Source organism: Colius striatus, chromosome 12 (genome assembly GCF_028858725.1).
Source record: "Colius striatus isolate bColStr4 chromosome 12, bColStr4.1.hap1, whole genome shotgun sequence".
In the NCBI taxonomy this organism is placed as follows: Eukaryota; Metazoa; Chordata; class Aves; order Coliiformes; family Coliidae; genus Colius; species Colius striatus.
This window is the reverse complement of record NC_084770.1, coordinates 7,449,931-7,470,728: the sequence shown is the minus strand read 5'-3', so window position 1 is coordinate 7,470,728 and position 20,798 is coordinate 7,449,931. Positions and strand designations below refer to the sequence as shown.

Genomic DNA, 20,798 nt, shown 5'->3' with positions numbered 1-20,798 from the left:
TGGAGTAGTACAATATCAAGTATATATAGATCATTATTTTCACTTAACTGCCACATTCTAAGAGCTTGATGGAAAAGGAGAAAAAAGTTTTCTTGCTTGGCCTCCATTAGAAGTGAATTAGTGTAAAATATGAGACTTATATTTATAAAAAATATTATTTTATTTAAAGAAAGTATGTGGAAGACCCATCTGCACAATCACATGTGTCACACTCACACATCCTACAGCTTTAGATTCATAATTAGCAAGGCTTAAAAAATAATAAGCTAAAAAAAGCCCCTTACACCATGAACACAAACACTTCAGTGGCCCTAAGACTGCTCTCTTTGAGGTGGGGGTTTAGACTGTAGGCCCTGTTGGCTAATAGTAGTAGACATGGGAAACGTGGGTTCTGATTCATATTTACGACACACATTGTCCTGACATTTAACCTGAAGTCCTTCATGAGGAGGCTCTGATGTTGAACAGCATCTACAAAGGCACGCTCAGAGTATTACTCATCACATTTCTAAAGATGGAAGGTGCTTTCTAAATTGGCTTCTGCACGAAGGGCACCAATCCCCGTCTCCTGAATTATTCACACAATTCTTGACCTAAGAATTGGGCATCATTGCAAACTGAAACCCCAAAATCTCTCCCTCTGCCTGATGGGGCTGAACCAATCAGAAAGGACTGATCCAATATTCAGGGGTCAGGATGCCAGTCCTGCCAGTCCAATGTCCTTGAGTGGGCATTGGAAAAGGCCATCATCAGTGAGGATTATAATCATTTGCCAAAAACAATCTGTTGCCAAACGTTCTGAAGATCGTGAACCAATGACGGCAACCTCCGTATGAGGAGAGTTGCCCGATCATTGCATTCTGAACTTTCAGGGTGCTGTTTCTGGCATTCCTACATACATGGGAGTTCACTGTGAAGATGGTAAGTATATTTAATCCTCATTAAGCACTTGGTATGACAGTAGGGAAAAATTATGGACTTAAGTATATGTGATTACTAAATCACGTGAAATTCATTAGGCCTTCAAATTTAGACCTGAGATATGTGTAGAGACATTAATTTCAGTTTAGCCCAAGCCTGATTTTAGCTCACATAAACTCAGCCAGCTCATGGTACTTTTGAATTTTGATAACCAATCCCAGAAAGCCAATGCTACTTTAAGTCAATTGGTTTCAATTTGCACCTAAAATGATGCAACTTTGTTATGTTGACAAAGTGGGATCTGATGGGTAGATCAGGGAAGCTATTACTCATACCCCAACATAAAAACCCATGTGGGAGATTTTTGTCCCAGTGAAAGGCTACAACTTCCAAAAGCGAGAATCCAAAGTGGAAAGCTGCAGCAACATAAGCCACCATTTGCTTTGAGTAGGAGCTGGCCTTATAACTGACACAGCCCTTCTGGCTCTCCTCAGCCACCCTTCTGAAGGAGGGATGCCACAGAGATGGCAGGGCACTAGCTGTGTACATCTGCAGTGCACATGTTTCACTTTCTTCACCTTTTGAGTTATATCTGTGAAAAAACAGTGGAAATAATTCTGACCATAAGCAACCTCCCTTTTTCACCCCTCTTCTCTTGTTGCTTTGCATGGAAATTGAATACACGTAGAATAAGAGGTTATGGTTGTTTCAGCAGTATTTCAGTGGCCTAAGGGAATTACACAAGCATGGCACACTGAAGTCTGTGCTTTGCCATTTTACCTTTAGAAGAAGCCAATATTTTTAGATCTATAAATGATGAAACATTTTAAAATGTCCCACTCTTATTGCAGCCATACCCTGTGCTCCCTCCACACCTTCCTCCCTCCTCTAAACATGTACATTGTATTTGCCAACAATTGAGATAGTCACACTGCACGAGATCATGTAGGCATAGAAAGCTGGATCAGCTGATGCAAAATGTTGAGATGAAGAACAGGAAAGAAGGAAACATCATTAGAATCCAGGATCTATTCAACATCCTGCAGTATATATACACATGTGTATATATATATATATGCATTTTAGGATTTTCACTGATTTCAGCCATAGGACAGAAAAGAGGAGCAGCTTCCAAGCTCCTGGAGATGACAACACAAACACATGAGAGAGAATACATGAACAGAATTAGCTCCATGTTGGTAATGACAATTGTTATCTTGTGGACTTTCCTGTCAAGAAGGGCTGACTGCACATGACAGTCTTCTACAGAGCATAAGTGACCCACATTAGCATCCCTTCCAGATGTCTCCCTCCAGGAAAGTTCAGTTAGACACAGTTCTTTAACTGATGTGATCACAAATGACCCCAGCATTAAAAAGAGGTAGAAAGTCAGTACTGTCATGTCCCAGCCATTCAACACAAGAGAAAAGTCTCCTTCCTGGAGGTTTTTTGGAATTTGCTTGCCTTTCAGGGCAAGCTGATAATGAGGAAACAGTGGCATATCAAAAGATGGGTTTTTTCAGCGTGTAATTTTAAATGACAACAAACCCAACCAAAATCCCCACAAAAACTTTGCCTGCTTCCAAGCCAGCCTCACATAAAAGTGCTGCACTTCATCTGACTGGTTTGTCCCTGACAGCACAGACAGAATCAGAACACGTGCTCAGTAGATAGTAAGTTATTAACCTTTCAAGATATTGTCTGGAAATATAATTTGTCCAGGAAATTGTATATTAAAGATGAACACGGATGCTAACATTTCAGGCTGAATACAGCCTGATTCACAGCTTTAAACAAATAGTTTGGTGTGGCTGTGAAAGCAATTTGGAAGGATCTACAAGAGAAAATAATTCACATCCAAAAATCCAGCTGCCTGTCTTTAGCTGCAGACAGTGTCTTACACTTGGGAAGATGGCTGCACTCACACCTCTAAACTCTCTACAAAGATGTCTGTTATTGCCAGGTGTTTCATTGAACCACTGTGCTCAATGTGGAGATGGATTTCGTCAACTGTTAAAACCCATACGCCTACCTGTGCAGTCCCCTTTTGACCCTGGTGCTGTGAATGGATTTTCTCAGCAGTTAAGCTCTCACTCTTAGCTCACACAACCAGAGGTAACTATTTCCACACTTCTGTGTATGCCTTGGCAGTCATACAAGAGAAAAAAATAAAAAAGAAAGAAATTAAGTGAGCAAGTTCATAAATGAAAGCTGGTGACGAGGTATCAGATGTGGTCTCCCATCTCCAGTTTGCACTCACAGTGATCCTCCTTCTATTGAAGTTTTCCACTCTCCTCAGGGGGGCTGGCTCAAGGCAGGGTCATGGGACAGGCTGGGTTCTTAACCACTCTTTCCTAATCATCTGAAAAAAAATTATGTGCTGGCACAGTCCAGGCAGGTGACACCTCGACAGCAAGTTTCACAAGTCGAAATAGGTTTACTCTTGGCTGCTGGTATCATCCCAAATGTCTGATAGGGCTGGCTTCTTGTGATCTGCCTGCCAGCCTGGGATGACAGTCTCCTGACTTTTGAGACCTGTTGTGTCCTTGGTTTGTAGACAGAGACGTGAAAGCTCTGTTCGTGTCCAAGATGACATGACGAACAGCAAGGTGCATTTGCAGACATGAAAACAGTGCAGCTCACTAAAAGCAGCAGGAAAGTTCAGCTACTTTTGATTCTTTTTATCCTCCCCTACCTCTTTGCAGCACTGAGAAACACTCTGTATTGATTATGCTGACATTGACAGCAGAGACGGAATTTTATTTTATTTTATTTTTTGCTCATCTTGGATGAGAAAGTGGGTTATGATTCATCTCATACAATCTGAGTCAAAGCGATTCCTTAGAAAAAATAAAGAAAAGAAAAAAAGCCAAACAGTTTTGATGCGGTTCCATCAGAAGGGAACAGGCTGCAGGAGATCACTCAGCAAATGAAACAACTCTGTTTAATTCTGTTTTCTACTGCATTTCACTCTCAGATAAAATCTGGCCTTTATTCCCCCCAACTAAACTTCAAATGACACTCAAAGTACCCTCAAAAGTTACTGGCAAGAGACAAACTACCATATCAAGAAAGACAGCATGAGACAAATGCCACCAGAAGAAGAAATAACAAATGCCATGCCCCGTCCCCCCTGCTCCCCCTGTGGAATGGTGATTGCTAGACTGGAAAGTAACAGATTACTATGGTGAATTATCAATTTTCCTAATAGCCTTGAACTATTTAAATGCTAAAGTGAGAGAGCTTAGTGGGTACATTATATTAACAGCAGCTAAAATGATCAAGTGTGATCCCAGAGTGCTTTTTGTTCCCTCTTTTTGTCACAGCCGTGTTACTAACACTGGAAAACAGGGCTTATGATCTAAAGAGCCTTCTTGTTGGGAAGAGCCTTCAGATTGGTGGTGATTTCTCATCACAAAAGGCATGTGAGTCCATTTTGTTGATGTTTCACATAAAATAAAGAGCAGGACCACAGCCATGGGTAAGGCACAGGACTTGAAGGAATTCTAGGCTTAATTCCCGCTTTGCTACTGGTTCTCTGCATGACTCTGGGTGAGTCATCTAAACTCTGCCAGTCAGCCCCTCATTTGTAAATTAAGGACAATAATAACTTCCTGGTCCTTGCCATATTTTCAGTTTGATTGCTCCAAGGGATGCATACTGTTTCCTACTTCATATTTAATTTGCACATAGTGCAGCATGACCACAGTCTTGCTAGCAGGCCTTAGACGTTACTGCAGTACAAATGAGCCATAAAATAATGCAGAAACAACTGCAAAGTTAATGCAACCAGCTTCAAACAATAGGTGAGCTGTTTTCAGTTTTAAAAAAAGAGAAAAAAAAAAGAAGAATTCATTTATGCCAGGACATAGAATGGTAGGGATGGAAGGGACCTTTAGAGATCATCCAGTCTAACCACCCTGCCAAAGCAGGTCCACCTAGATCAGGTCTCGCAGGAACACATCTAGGTGGGTTTTGAAAACTTCTCTGGAGGGAGCCTCCATACTCTCCCTGGGCCAGGGCTCCTTCACCTGAACAGTGAAATAGTTTTTCCTTATGTTTAAATTTAATTTTTTTGTGTTCCAGCTTCTCTCTGTTACCCCTTGTCCTGTCACTAGATACAACAGAAAAAAGGGATGCACCAACCTCCTGACACCCAGCATTTAGGACATATGCATAGCCAACTTGAAATGAGAAATTGCAGAGTTTTCACATTACTGGGACAAAGACTTGTCCAGGACTGAATGGCTGAAAGCATGGTTTCTAGCTCTAAAACTGTCTGCCTGTATCTCTCTTCACAACTTAGCTATAAGTTATGACCCAAAAAAAGATTTTGTGAGGCTTAAAACTCTCCAAAGCTCTCTCTGAAATGAAAATGTTTTCCATAAAACTACAATCCAGAAAAAATACTCTCACTCATTCATAGCCACACATACATACACCCCCTCTTAAAATACCTGTGAGTGAGAGCAAACCTCCATCCCACATATCCCTCTACTAACAGTTTGCCTTCAGCTCCTGGCCACTTCGAGAAGATTCTCTGGTCCTCTGGGTGCCACAATTTATGGGCTTTAGTGAAGCGATGATGTACTCACAGAGAACCTCCCTGAGACCAGCCAACTCATTTCACGTGGGGCAGGAAAAAGCCATAAGGTCACACTTTTGCTTCTTAATGACTTCAGGTACCTACTAGCTGATGATCTGCAGCTGGAGACTTGATGGCTCATTATCAATTTGTCAGCCATTTCAGGCAAGAGACTTTACTTTGGGCATGTAAATTTGTCATGAAGAAGCTGCCTTCTCTTTGAACTGCTTCTCAAACAAAGGTAGAAAGATTTACTTGACTACTAACTTTTGGGTGTTTGGCTATTAGCCTCATCATTGCCCAAAATCTTTTTAGAAGCAGGCTGAGTTTTGCTATCTATTTGCACAGCTCCTAGCATACTAAGGGCCCTATCAAAACATCAGAAATAACTACCAGCCTTAGAGATTTTTTTTCCATGGATATGTTCATTTTTAAACATGCTGAGGAATCCTGTAGAATACTGCTGCACTTTAGAAAGACACATCCCTGATATTTCATTATCACATTTCACTCCTCTTAGAAGACAGTGAGAAATTGTCAGCTTTCATTTATTGACTGTTGGGACAAAGCTAATTTCCCTCATGGCCTGTAACCCATCATTCCTTCAAAGGACTCAAGTGATCATGGAAATCCCTTTGCTGAAATGCAAGCTTGGTATTCTGCACTTGTCCATCAAATGACTTCTGCATCCCATTCATTCTGCTTGAAAGTAAAAATATGTCTAGGTTGACTGACAGCAACTCAAGCTAAACCAGGGACTTAAAAACACCATGGAAGTCCTGGTGCTTGCCACCTCTTCCAGTTGGCATTTTATGTCCTACAGTAACAAAGGATAATTTTGGTTTTGATGCAAGATTTACATCACACCTCTGAAACAGTGCTGGTCTCTGAAAAGACTGTGATTCAGAAACACTCAAGATTCAAAGCCTCATCCACTCTTGTGTGATAAGAACAGGGAAAAGAGGACGCGAGTCTCCTGGCACATGGGGGTACCAGGGCTCAGGGCTTACAGAAGTATGACCTTTCCTTGTTTTCTACTGCTACATCTGCTTGATCTTCATAAGACATATACACTCAACACTTGAGAAGACTAAGATCCATGGCATAAAAAGATCTATATGCTTAGCTTCACAAAACATTTTCCCACAATTACTGCAGAGTAGGATGTAGCAATAGCAAGAAGAATCAAACTTTTATGTCCACTTACACAGTGTTTCAAATGCTGAAAAGCAACTTAAATCAGCTCACAGCCTCTCTGTCCCCGTTTTCTCTTGCTTTCCTCATGGCTGGACAAAAATGCATGTAGACATGGTTTGTTTTACTCTCCAACTCCTCCCTGGCTTCCTCTTTTTTTCTTCCAACTTTGGAACTGTGGGCCAAAATTCACCTTGCAGGATGTCTTGAGACTTTCCTTACAGATTTATCGTCCAAACTCTACCTGCTCTTGCTGTGCAAGGATGCCAGCCGTTTACAGGACTCCCTGAAAGCATGCTAGACGTGGGTGGCAAGCATTGACAGAAGTGAGACTGTAGAAACAGGCTCTGAAAGCCATTTACGAGGGTAATTAAAGCCCCTGGGGAGCAGAGGGAGGGTGACTCCCCTTGCGGCAGGCCGCAAGAGGGCAGATGGATGTTGCTGGTACCGCACCATGACCTCCCTGAGCGCAGGCTGCTCCCAGCCTTTGAGGCTGTGCAAAAATGTTGGAATATGGCTTGAACACGAAAGATAATAACTTGAACTACAATGGAGAAAAGGATTCCCATTATATGTCTGTTCTTCCTGCTTTTGTGAGCGGTTGCGTAAGAGAAAATGACTGTCAGCTCATCAGTCGCTGAAAATCTAACCTACTATTTTCTGACCCAGATGTTGTTCAGATGAGGATGTACGCTATTTTGCACCAGAAACCCTGCCTTTAAACAAAAGGCACGATGACACATCCCATTGCGTGGCAAAATTACAATGTAATTATCCTCTTCTAATAATAACACACATCTTTTAATGATAACCTTTACAGAAGAGACCTAGGAATACGGGCAAGATATGACAACTTTCATTTTCTTTTTCTGCCGATAATTCTGATGAAACTAAGAGGCTACCTGAGCCTTAGAGGCTATGGAAATGCCTGATGAAAACTGAAATGCAATGCAGAACATGTTCATTTTAGAGACACTAGACCTGTTCAGTGCAGAGAGCCATGTCAAAGGAAACAAAGACACCATCAATTGAAGGAAGTCCTACCTGGACAACGTAATGTGCCTCCTTATCTGAAGCTTCTATGACTCTAACATACTCTCTCTCACTTCTTATTTGGACTGATAATTGCTAATCCATGTCCTGCCTCTCAAGAAGTAAAATTAGGGGACAGTATCAACACCATTCAGGCAGCAGGTCTCTGATCATAGTGAAGGACTTTTAGCTTATGAATGGAAGCCTAATGGAGACGTAAAGACAGTGAGTTAAAGGTTGACAGAACTTTTTCAGATTCACTACTGGTGCCACTTATTGTTCCTTAGTCTTAACTGTGACATAATATCTCAAAGAACCATTGGAGATAAAGGCTCCTCCATGGGCCACACTGCCTGAAGGACCATGCAGATTAATTGCCCTGCATATAGGGTGAAAGGAGAAAAAGGAGGCTTGGAAACAAAATTATCTGCCACAGGTCTCACAAGAGGTCAGGATAAGAAGCAGAAAAGGAAGTCAAGCATCTTGTTGTCTTTGCTCCTCAGACTAACTCTTCACCACCTATCCCACTGTCAGTCAGGCCATACAGCAAACACATCTAAGAAACTACCTATCCTGAATTCCCAGATCTGAGACAAATCAAAGTCCTTTTATTGCACAAACTGAGTATTTTCAATGGGACCATCCTAATATCTCTTTCCTCCCCATGTGCATCACTGGAACTATAAAAGGAGATAGCTACTGGTAGTTCCTTTGGTAGCTCTGAGTGCTTACAGTAAAATACCAGCAAAAGTTTCTTCCCAGCAGTCAGGGAAACATCTGTGCTCTGGGGAGTGACTTAGCTGGGACATAGTCCAGAAGGCAACAGGAGATGAGGGGCCTCAATGGCATTTTTCCAGTCTTAATCAGAACTGTCTGCATGGTGATAGGGACTGATAAGCTGCCAGAAGTAATTTCTTTCTATGAGACTTGAAACAGTGGTCCAGAACAGTTGTGATCTTTGTGTATGTGGATTTTCATTGGTGGGTTGTGTTTTTTTAAAGGCAAAATTGAGGGCTTTTATTTCCCATGGTGGCCAACAAACAATTTTGAGAGTTCCATCCTAATCTCCTGTAAATATCCACTTCTCCTCCCCAATCTCACTCAATTTCCACTCCACAAAGTATTCTATTTTTCAACAAATCAGACATGCCCATCTACAATAGCACATTTATCAATGAGGAGGGCTGCGGCAGAGAGAAACAATCCCTACTGCACAGTGCATAAGACATTTGGGAATCCTTTCTAATAAAAAAGGATTTGATTAAAGATAGGCAACTACCACAGATCAGCAACAGAATAAGCAGTAAAGAAGGAAGAGTAGCTTAGACTTAAGAGACTTCGATTTGTTGCTCTGCCAAGGACGTCCCAGGAGAAGTCACTCCAGAAGTCATTCCATATCTTACAGGAGAGTAGGAGGGGACACACACCAAAGATCAGGGTGCTTGGACTTGGTATGGTAGTGTGGCCTTTCAACAAAACAAAGCTCGTCAGAATATCCAGCATGGCTGTTTAGCTCCTAAAAATTCACCATGGTTTTCAAAACGTTAACGCTTAGTGATCATATTCCCATGCTTAGGCACTGCCTTTCCAATGGCAGATAGAGGATTTCCCAGTGACCAGATTGTGCTGCTGTGGTAAATCCAAGCAACCAACTGCTACAAACTGTGATCTTGCAACTCTGGAGTGTGTCTCCAGCATTCTGCTTCTGGCTCTTACCACGTGCCCAGGCTCCTTGGGAATACAGTGTGAACCATGCTATGCTGCTAGCTGTGTGTGTCCTTGCATGAGTGATCAGTGGCTAGAACAGTTCCCTTGACTCTGAAAACACCTTCAGTAATTTCCTCCCAGGGAAGCTGCAGAGAGGTACAGTGCTGGAAGTGTAGTGGTATTCACAGAGAGGCGTAGAGATGGCTGTCCTGCTCCCAAACTCAGCTCATTTCCTCTGCTAGCAGTACCAGCTGTCATTTCCAGGGCAAAAAACAATTTTAGTGGCTCCTACTCCTCTTCCCTCCCCAGGAACCTCCACTCTGCACACCTTGACTCCAGAGTCAACATGGCTTAACCAAAAACCAGAGGTATGGCAAGTGAAATTGCAGGAGGAAGATGGTAACAGAAAATATCCCAGAGTGCTGACGGGCCATGTAAAATGACCTTTCTCCAGCCTGACAGTTCAAATGTAATTACTCCAACAAATTATTTTCATGACTTAATATAACGCCTTGCAGCTTTCTAGCAAGGTTAATTAGATTCCTCAATTCAAAACCTATCTGCTCTTAACCAACTTTTAATACGCTGAAATCCAGTTTTCTAAATTCAAACTAATAAAAGTGATTAGCTGACAGCTATCTGGTATGCTACAATTACCATGGCATTTAGACCTCAGGCAGAGGATATTTAATGCAAATCAGAGTCAATGTCTCTGCCCATTTGTACTTTTTTTGATTATTTGATCAATGTGCCATATGAATCTTGTACAATCCATGCTACCATGCTAAACAAATAAAGAACAAAGGCAGACATATTGGTTGACACAGTTAACCAAGGTTGAAAGACTCTTTTTTTCATACCACACTTAATTTGTTCTTCCCACATGAGCATGAAGTTACTGAAAGGCACTGGCTGACAGCTCAAGTAGATGGGTATTTAGCTCTGATATAGTCAGAATTAGTACAAAACTCTGGGTCTGCACTGCCATATCATTAAGCTTCATCCACTGCAACTCCAGAGACCATCTTTCCCTGGGAGAAGCACAGTCTGGAACAAACCTAGGAGGATGAGGGCAGCCCATCTCTTTGACTTCACCCAGACATGAAAAACAGCTGTGCTCCAGAACTGCTGGTTTTGTTTTATGGTTTTCTTGGTAGATATGTAATTAGTTGTGGCCTTTTCTCCCAAATGTCTGCCTCAGGCACATCGTGCTTAGAGAGCTGAGGAGGAATTCAGCCCAACACACAGTTCTTCTGCACATCAAGAAAGCCAAGGCTGGACACTGCTTCAGAGATGACCTTCAGTGGTACAGATTCAGTAGAATGAGAAGATGTCAGGTGCAGCTTGTAATTAAATACCACCTGCCCATGGTAGGATAGGTGTTGTTTGATTTTCCTCTTCTAACTTGCATCACACATGATTATTACGTCTTTGATCATGCTACAGCTTATATAAACAACACTGGCAATGTTTCTGAATGCTCTGAAGCCTCCTTTTCATTTTCTTATCCCCTGCTTAACTAAAAGCTATCAGCATGGTACTGATCTGACTGCCCATCTGAGACTTTATGTTCCAACCTTTGGAGCTACACATCCTTTTGAATGAAAAAACTTGGATGTACCACACGCTCAAGCAAAGCAGAGCCATCTTAGTGATACAGTATTAGTCTACAAAACCTGAGCATTTCAGCTTCACAAATACAAGTGCTAAACAAAACTAAAGCTCCACTTGAGGAAGCAATTTCTGAGCTGTGAGGAAAATTAATCACTCAGCTTATCAGGGTAGGTGGTTGACTCACTATTGCTTGAAGTCTTTAAGATAAGATTAGATTTTTTTTAAAGTCATGATTCAATCATGTTTCTGGAAGAAACTGAGAGTAGGACACTAGGCAGTAAAATGGCAAGGTCCTTTCTGATCTTGGAGGCTGTGAATCTCCAAGTTTTTTGTTCATTTGCCTATCTTCTTGGGCTATGAGAACTGAGTGGCCTTTGGCCCATGGCTCCTGATGCTCTCAGCTTTGCATTGAGAAAATGATAGTAACCAAATCTCACACTTCAGGGCTTCAGCCATTTGCCTGAAGGGTGTGGGGACAAAGTTTTTCCCTCTTGCCCACCCACGCCAATGGCTAAATACATGTTATGTTGTTTGGTTGTTGCTTCGCTTTTAAAACATCAGAGAGTGAACACAAACAGATATGAGCAGAAATTAAGTCAAACGCAGCAGCACAGAAAAGGCTCTCTGGTTAGTCATTCTTGCACACACCTCAGATCTGTGGTAGTCATCAACTGTGATGACTATCAATCTTTACAGAGAAGACATTTCATCTGTGAAGGTGGAGATCATTGAAGGTAGAAGGTACTGATGAAGAATGGGGATTGATATCAACCGCATCTACAAGAGTAATGTTTGTTTGGTAAGAACAAATTAATGCAGTCCTCACTGCAAGAACTTTATTTATTGGTAAAAGCTGTGGTCCTACCCGCTCTCTGATTAAACCAAATGACAAAAGTTTCTTTGAAACAGAAATGTTTTGGTCCATCCAGAATCTTTAGGAAAAAGACCTAAGGGGCAATCTAAATGAAGTTTTAAAGACATGATGAAATAAGGGAAGATAAGACAAAATGAATGACCTACCCTAGTCTTTAACTACACAGACTACAGTAGTTTTTGTCCTAACAACACTATCATCCAGGCCTTTGAGAAGCTAAGCATACAGACAAGAAGCAGAAAATGCGCCCAAGGCTCTTGACTTTAATGCAGAGTTCAGAGAACATATCACCTATGTTTATATAAAAGGCAAGTTATATATTTTACATCTATAGATGACTGAGATAATTCTGTTCTGTACCACTTGAAAAGAAAATTAGCTGCTCATCTTTTTCCAGGCAAGAAAGATGACATGGTTAACAGCCAAATAGTTCAGATTTGTCTTCCTTGTACATGTTGGACCAAGTTCTGGGCTAATGGGTCCCAGTGTAAAACTAACCTGATTGACTCAAAATGGATTTCCTTGTAATCTATGCCAGCATACAGAACATGAAAATCCATGCCTTGGGAGCAGAACACATTTACACTGCCAGATTTTTTGCAGCCGCCTTGAGAACGGACTGGGCAGGCAGGCAAGACAGTGCACTGTGCATGAACTCAGCCTGGTAGCCTAGAAGCTGGGGACAGATGGTGTGAAAATGAATCAGACACTGAAAAATTCAACTTTATAACCAGAAAGACTATAAACATACAGCAAGTGAGCATGAGATTTATGCTGAAATTACAGAGGAATTCCTATGGATGATTACACTTCCAACCCAAGCATGGAAAGCAAATCCATCAATATGAATGTCACTACATTAACAGTGCAGCTGTCAGGCCTCCCTGTCACCAAACCTGGTAAATACAGAAAGGGGTTCTGGACACTTGTGAAATGGCACGGCTTACCAAAGTAGTCATCAGAGGGAGGATTCTCCATGTCATACAGCATTTTCTTGGTCAGATGTTCCAGCTCATCCTCAGGCCTGAAGGCAGGAGTGCTTGATGTGGGTCCGGAGCTTGGATACCCACTCTGAAAATAAAAAAAAACAGAACAGTTTGTGATGTGGTATAAAAAACATTCACCCTCAGTAAGAGAGTCTATTAATTCTTCAGTGCTGAATTTCATTATTTGTCTTATTTCTGCTTTTTTTAAATAAACCCAAGAGACTCACACAAATAAACATCTCATTTAAAGTAATGAAAATGGACTCCTAAAAACATCCAGTGAAGTGTTATATATCTTCCTAGAATAAGAGGTATTCTGTGTTTCATAATTAGGTGCCTACTGGGTAGCAGATAATAATAAATAAAGGAGAAAATTATTCCAAGGATAACTTGATGCACACATTTTCCAACACTGAAAAAGGCCTTGGAAGCATTTCAGTTTGGATTTGGCAAAAGTTTCCATCACTTAACAACACAACATAAAAGATGCTAGAACAATCACTCCTACAGTGATGGAGTATAAGGACAAAAACAGATAACCCTGAGCTGCTAGTTACATTCTCTTCTTGTTTGTTTTGATACAGATCCTTCTGTTAGTGAGAGCAGGAGTTGGTCCACAGATCTTTAGTACTAGGGATAGAAAGGTTTTAATATATGCTTAGGAACTGAGACCTCTTGGCCTTCATATGCTAACAGCTGGCACATATTTGCAGTCTGTCTCACTGAGTCTTCTCCCTGGAAAACAGCAGAAGTACAGGCATATTTTGAGAAGCACAGAAATATTCTTATGCCTAGAAGTTTCTTAGAAGAAGCTAAGTTTGGTGTCCATGATGAGCAATAGGATTAAAAACTGCTGACACCAGCTTTCCTTGCATGCACTGCTATCTTGAAAGTCTTGCATGGGTAGACTAACTTATTTATGAAACACAGCACTTCAGTAAAGCAAATTATTTCATTGATTAATTGCTGCCTTCATCAAGGACCAGACCTTATATATGAAACTTATGAGCCTTAGTCTACAAGGAACCACTTTTCCATGCTTCATATCTACTTAAATGGGAAGAAAATGTAAAATCACTGGAGAAACAATACATTGGCCGCTTCTATCTTGCTTATATAGACTATATCTGACATAATGAATCTTTACTGAGCCAGTCATGTTCGACAGAGAACATCATTGAGCCAGTCATGTTCAACAGAGAAAAGCAGCTTTAAAGCATTGCAAGAGAATTAACTAAATGCTTTCACACTTTTTTCTTTCAGTCAAGAAGGAGATTTCAAATGAGACATCAATCAATGTAAAGAAGGTCTCGGAATGGCACTTAGCAATAATACTTCAATCATCCACTCCCAGAAAACAAACACTTGCATGTTCCTGACCTTGTCATATTTATTTTTCCAGGGCCCACGATAAGCTGTACACCATCATCCCCCTCACTTGTTGACCTGCCCTCTCTCCCAGGTGCTGCACGCCTGGGCACAGCGGCATGACTGCACTCCCTGGAAGTGCTGCCTTTGCCATGCACACACAACGTGGCAGTTGCACCCCCTACTCGCTCTCTAAAAGAGTAGCAGCAGTGCACAGTAGAGATGAGTGGCACAGTCCCCTGGAAGAAAGAACACCTGGAATAAGCTCTAGGCTGGATGAATTTCTCTGGAGGGCTCTGTGAGGTCTATTTGCTATATATTCAGCCTCCCTGACTGAGAGTATAGGTTGGACCTACCATACACTCAGGTTTACCCCAAGATGTTTTCTTGTTTTGCTCAGGGATTTTTTTTTCCTGAGCAATATTTAAGGATTTTGTGCATTTGCCAAGGATTTCTATGTATCTAGAAGTTGTTCTCAGGAAGCTGTTGAACAGCTAGAAATCCTGAATGTCTACACCATGCTGGACTTGTTCCTATGTGACCTGATCTACGTGGACCTGCTTCTGCAGGGGGGTTGGACTAGATGATCTCTAAAGGTCCCTTCCAATTCCTACCATTCTATGCTGACGTGTTTGGGATAACACAATTGTTTTTTCATCAGGGAAGACAGGCATGTATGCTGCACAGGATTTGCCCTCTAAGTCACATAAATGCAACCTCTGTGGGATACATTATTTTGGTGGGGATAAGGCCACTTAGATGACTAGGGGTTTCAGAGCCAGGTACTTGACCCAGCACACTCAGGTGTCCTCGGCCAGTGCTTTGTGACTGTTTTTAGAAGGCTAGTTGACAACTTTTTCATTAGAAATAATAAATAGCATAACCCTAAAAAGGGTTTATTAATAAGCCAATTAAAGGTGCCAAATGTAAAGCATTTAATCTTGGAACAAAGTATTTTTTCCCTTTGCTCTCCTGTTCTAAAGAGCTGATCATGAATCTTGCCTGAACATATATTTTAACACAGTAAGTGCAGCCAAGGATTTATTAGCTTGAGAAATCAATCTGGCAACTGAGACTCTTAAAATATTATTTCTTCTATTGCACCTATTTCAGTCTCCATGCAGAAAAGAATGACCATCAACCAAGACTCTTTCCCTAGACTTTGCACAGAGAAGACAGTATGGTCTGAAGCTGATGATGGCCCACATCCCTTCAATTCCCTTGTCAAGAATGACCAGTGTGGCATAAATGTGTGGAAGCACCACTCTCCTGCCTGTCTGCTGGGGTCTTTCCACACAAAATCTGACACTCTGCATGTACCCTTGGGCCTTATAATATACATGGACCAAAACAGAAGGCACAAGGTGCTGTCTGTTCCCAGAATAAAGAAATGAGATATATGTAGCTGATACGATTTGCCCATCATCTCATGAGGGCTCTAAGGCAAAGACAAAACCTACACTCAGGCTGCCATGAGCACCATGTCTTCAGCCTCACACAAGCCATCAAGGCTGGACTCAGTGTTACAGACCTAAACCTACACCTCTAACCCAAAGCCACCAGCCAGCTCACCACCAGCCAGGCTTGGACAGGACTCTGTGGGCAGGTGGTGTATGAAGCTTCTCCCTCTCTTACACATCAGCTTCCCAAACCCTCAAAACAAAAGGCCCCATGCTTGCTTCAGTAAGGGCTTAGGCTGTGCTATTTAAAGTGAAAGCCCAAGATCTGCAGATTTTTGGTTCTATCTGACTTTCTCTGGTTTTGAAGGCAGTGTTGCTTTGTACACACAACAAATAGGCTGCTCTTGTATTTAATCTACATTGTACTTTTCCAAACGAGGCAGATTTCTTATCCAGTATCTAATGTCAGCAAAAATAACAAATACCAATCACAATGTTATGAGACACTTTAACTTATTTTGACTCAAACGCTATGCCTTTTTGACCAACATTTAAGCAGTGTTAGGCATATCTTTTTCCTCCTCGCAAGGCACATGCTGACTGTGTGCCTTCAGGAAAATGCATTTCATGCATATGAACATGTTGTTGAGTTAGCTGGGACACGTACACACACAAACATAGAGAGAAAAGAGTATCATTAGTTCAATCTAAAATGCTTGTTTCAGCAAAACTGTTTCCTTCCTCCTCCTTTGTTAGGTCAGGGTAAAAATATAACTCTGGTTTTCCTTACAACGGAGTTGTGTTGTTGTTTATTAAACTTCCTCTATTTTTTCCTGATCTGTACAATGATCAAGTCTGTCTAGAAATCCATTTTGCTGTCTAATCTACCACAGCTATCTTCATGCATTCTCTTTTCTCCACGATGCCTCAGTGCAAACAAATACATACTTCCTTAGCTAGACACGGCTCAAAGTTGGGGCCTGTGCCAAATTGCGATATGGCCCCTCAAATTCCCTGAGCGCCACTTTGTCTGGCTAACCACAGCAACATCAGGGATGATACAATGACCTAATAAAATGGAAAAGAGCTTTAGTCAGCAAAAAGCAAGCAGGAGGGACTATGCTTTGGGAGCAGGATCACCTGAGTCCAACCTTTGCTACTGCTACCAAACATGAAGCAACCTTGGGGATGACTGCAGTTACATGTGCATACGTTCATGCATAATGACCTCATGAATAAACACTGTCCTGCATAATTAGCTATTGGGTTGTTTAGGAATACACCAGCATTCCCAGGGTTAAACCCCATGGCAGAAAAGGAAGTGAGTTAATCATTTGTGCTGCTCTCAAAGCACTACAGCAACATCTGGCTCATCTTCCTCATTAAAGTTCAGTTCCTAAAAAGCCAGGTCAAAAGAAGCAGTTGCGTGGAATGACTAGAAGATTATTTTGGTACACAAAGCTGATACTTGTTTCAGTGCTTCTCTGGCGTATGTCTTCTACTCCAGACCTCACTGATAATCAGTGGTCTCTGAAGTAATAGCTACTCAGAAAAGGGAGCTCTGCAGTAAGTGCAGTGCATTTGCCAACATGAACCTTCCCCATTCCCATACGGAATTTTACCCGAATGGGAAAAAAACCATAGTGCCTAATCTGCAAAGCCATCTGAAGATGATGCTGTGATGAATGTACCATCATTCAGAGTGCACTGTATGTGGTCATTTTTCTTGTCCATTTGCAAATGTTGTAGAAGTTTCCTCTGTATGAGAGAAAATAACTTCAATTACGTGTTCCTGATTACAGAAATGTGGAAATTATCTTCTTTTCAGAAGGTAGAATTAGCCCAATTTGGACTTGAAAGGCATTTAGAAACATCTTTCACTGAAATTTACTTTTCCTTTCATTTTTTTTTCTTGTTCATCTGCATAAAGTTAGTACTTTCCTTTCACTTCACTCACCAAAACTAATCACCAGTTAAATAAACAGTTAAATGTCATCACAGTGCATTTTTTATTCAATGGCCTGACAAAGACCATACTTTTTCATTTAAGTTACTGACTGTCCAAAACAATCGCAAATTTTCAAACAAAAAAATCCAGCATGGTGCACATCTCTCACGGGTTGTACTCCCAAAGAAATATCAAGATTGCCTGCAGCTGTAATTCAGTTTATAATTAAGACCAACTGATCTCTCTCACAGAAAAAAAAATATAATTCTTGATTTATTTTCCCAATGAAAAGTTATGGCTATCAGAGCACATACTGATTCCTGAAAAGAACACTGCTGCCTAGATTCCCTGCGACACGCATGTTGCTGGGGTTACTCCTGGTCAGGGAATAATTTACTGAGGTCCTTTGAAAAAGCTGCCTTGCAGGAAGAGGTACCTGCTGACAGCCAGTGACCTCCTGCCCAAAACAGCAGCCCCAAATCACAAGTCTTTGGGCAGGCAGGAGCAAGGTCTTGTCTAGGATGCCCTGGAGCAGCACAAGCCATTGGCTCCATCACTGCCTACCTGCCCTCCCATGGATGCCCCCCAGCAAACCAGCAATCCAGAAGAGTTCTGGCAGCAGAGCCCTCATTTGTTAAAACTTGGCTTGCTTTGAAATAGGACAGTCTTGTAACTGCTTCAAGGCTCTGGAAGATGTTTTTCTTTATTTTTAAACTTCATTATTGTAACTGTATCCTCACTCAGCTATCAATGCACATTCCCAGTTCTATTCTAATCCACTTAGTTTCAACGATCTCTTGCAACAGGAAGTTATACAGAAGCCTTGCAGTAATAATCATAATACAAAATATTTGTCTCTGTTTTAACTTCACAGCCTGCAATTTTGCTCAAATATCTCTTTCATACACTGTGAAACTGCAGCGTAGACATGTGGAAAAGGAGGTGTCTTGTCTGATAGTTTTAAAAGGAAGACATTAGAGCCTGAATGCAAAGTCTTTAAGTAGCCAAGAAGTTCCCAAGACTTCTGAAAGTGAGGTTGATCTTACAGATGACTGTTTCACCTAGCTTTTAGCTTGTAGTCGTGAAAACAAAACCTTGGTCTCTGTGTATTAATACTGAATTCATTAAGATCACTAACTGCACCCTAATTACTCTGTAAAAGGAGTTTAACAGTATTTCTCTATTAATTAATCAGTGCCTGAAAAACTCTCCAAGGTCCCGTGATGTAAGTGACTACACAGCGACAGTGTTTTATTAATCATCAAGCACAATAATAAATCAGCATGACTGTTTTGTCCTTGGATTGTTTGTATTCTATTATATGCAAACAGACTAAGTAGCTTTTCTTGTTATTCTTCACGTTCTCACTAATGTTTGGAACTTGGAAGGGCTGCTTGTTTTAGCTAGGTGTTATAAAAGTTGGATAATCTGTAAACACCACTATCTGCATTTTGCTTCTGTGTTGAGCACGACTGTAAAATGACAGCTTCCCCTTTTTATTAAGGAGAGTCATTGTTTCTGGTAGGCAGTGTGGTTTGTTTATATATTCAGGGCTAAGAGGAGATGAGCTAGATTTTTATGGAGCAACATTAGCCATTTCTCATTAGAAAAAACAAACCAAAGAGATCTCCAAGTAATAAATATTTCACATGCTATCTCAGGAAACAGTAGATTTAAATTATATTTCAAATAAGTACATCTAGAAAATTACTGCATTTTAATGTCCTACTACTGCTTAAATGTATATCCAGAAACAAGCACGGTAGTGCCTGATCTTGCCTGGAGCCTCTTAGCCCTATCATTACACAAATACACTTTACTTGTCAAGGCTTATCTCATATAAAAAGGGGAGCGAGCTTTTATGTTTCCTATTTCCCTCTTAACCCCTCATCATTTTGGTAACAGACTTTTTAAAAGAGTCAGGAACTCAAGGCACAAGCTGGATGGTATCATTGAGAGGGAGAATGAGGCATCACCATTATACCAATATACAGATTAAGAGATTGCATCATTTTAGTCCCATGTTTTTGGCTAGAAGACCTTGGTTTGCTTCATAAAATTACATCAGGAGCTCCTATGCTTACTCGTCTATTTGCTTCAAGATTGAAAGCTTTATTCTACTCTAAGCTGCCTTCCTTGCCACATCTCTCTGGGCTCAGAGTCAAGCACTCTCTTACTTCCATGCATCACTGCCACAGTAAAGATCCTGTAGGCTGCTTTTCAACTCCCTTTCTCTTTACGTCATAACACTGTAGGCTTCCAGGACTACCTTCAAATCATTTAATTAATTAAGCATTGTATTTACTGCTATTGGCAAGTCAAAATCTGCATTTCAGAGTAGGAGCTATAAGCATCCATTGGAGATAGGTCTCAAAGCCTCAGTACTATAGTAATGAAGTGCCATGGATGGGTTTGAGTTCACTTCTTCTCATCTTGACCATAAAACCTGGGACACATAGTGCCATCTAAGCATTCTTGCTTGGGTAGATGATGAGCCTGAAGACCTGTACAAAGCTTCCTTGTGTAAATCCAAGGTAGCACTACCGAAAGACGTTGAGCTGTGGGGAAATCCAGCTGTGTGTCACTTCAAGGTTGGGCTTATGGTCTCCTCACCAAATGAACTGCTTCCTCACCTTACTGCAGCCTTGTCTTATGGGACAAGCACAGGGGAACACCTAGTAAAAACAAGAATGCTCCAAAATTCATACTGATGGAAAGAGATGTGTTTGCTCACACAATACACAACTAGTCTGGGCAACTCACTGCCACAATAAAACCACTGAAAAAATGTACTCTCCTTCCAAAGCCCACCCTTATAGAAGCAGCCCTAAACCACAGGGAAATAACCAAGCTTTGCTCTTTTTAAAAGTTTTTCCTTTGCAAAGCACTTCACAAAGGCAGTGCTCAACTGTTCTCACGGGCCATTGAGAAGTGTCTTGTGTAAGACGGGCTTCTCACACTCCTCTGGTGCAGTTGGAGCAGGATGACAAGAGAGTTCCTGCTATTCCCCACGCCCTGTCGGGGCTTGGATGGGCTGTTTGTGTAACCAGCACCACCTGCCCCACAGTTCAGGTTCGGTGCCTATTGAAAAAATAGGCTGTCCCAGCTGCAGTGCCTTATCAGGTAACAAAACCAGAAGTGCTGGGGCATCACTTGTTTCAAATGAAAA

At 41.3% G+C, this 20,798-nt stretch overlaps 1 protein-coding gene across 5 annotated transcripts in view; it reads right to left on the bottom strand.

Annotated features, from left to right (window-relative positions):
* Positions 1 to 20,798, bottom strand: part of LPP (LIM domain containing preferred translocation partner in lipoma) — a 347,202-nt gene that overhangs the window by 72,603 nt on the left and 253,801 nt on the right. For all 5 annotated transcript variants that reach the window (XM_062005358.1, XM_062005357.1, XM_062005356.1 and 2 more), the window contains one exon: positions 12,875 to 12,998. In XM_062005358.1, coding sequence (XP_061861342.1) covers positions 12,875 to 12,998 — 124 coding nt within the window. The remainder of the gene's footprint in view (positions 1 to 12,874; positions 12,999 to 20,798) is intronic.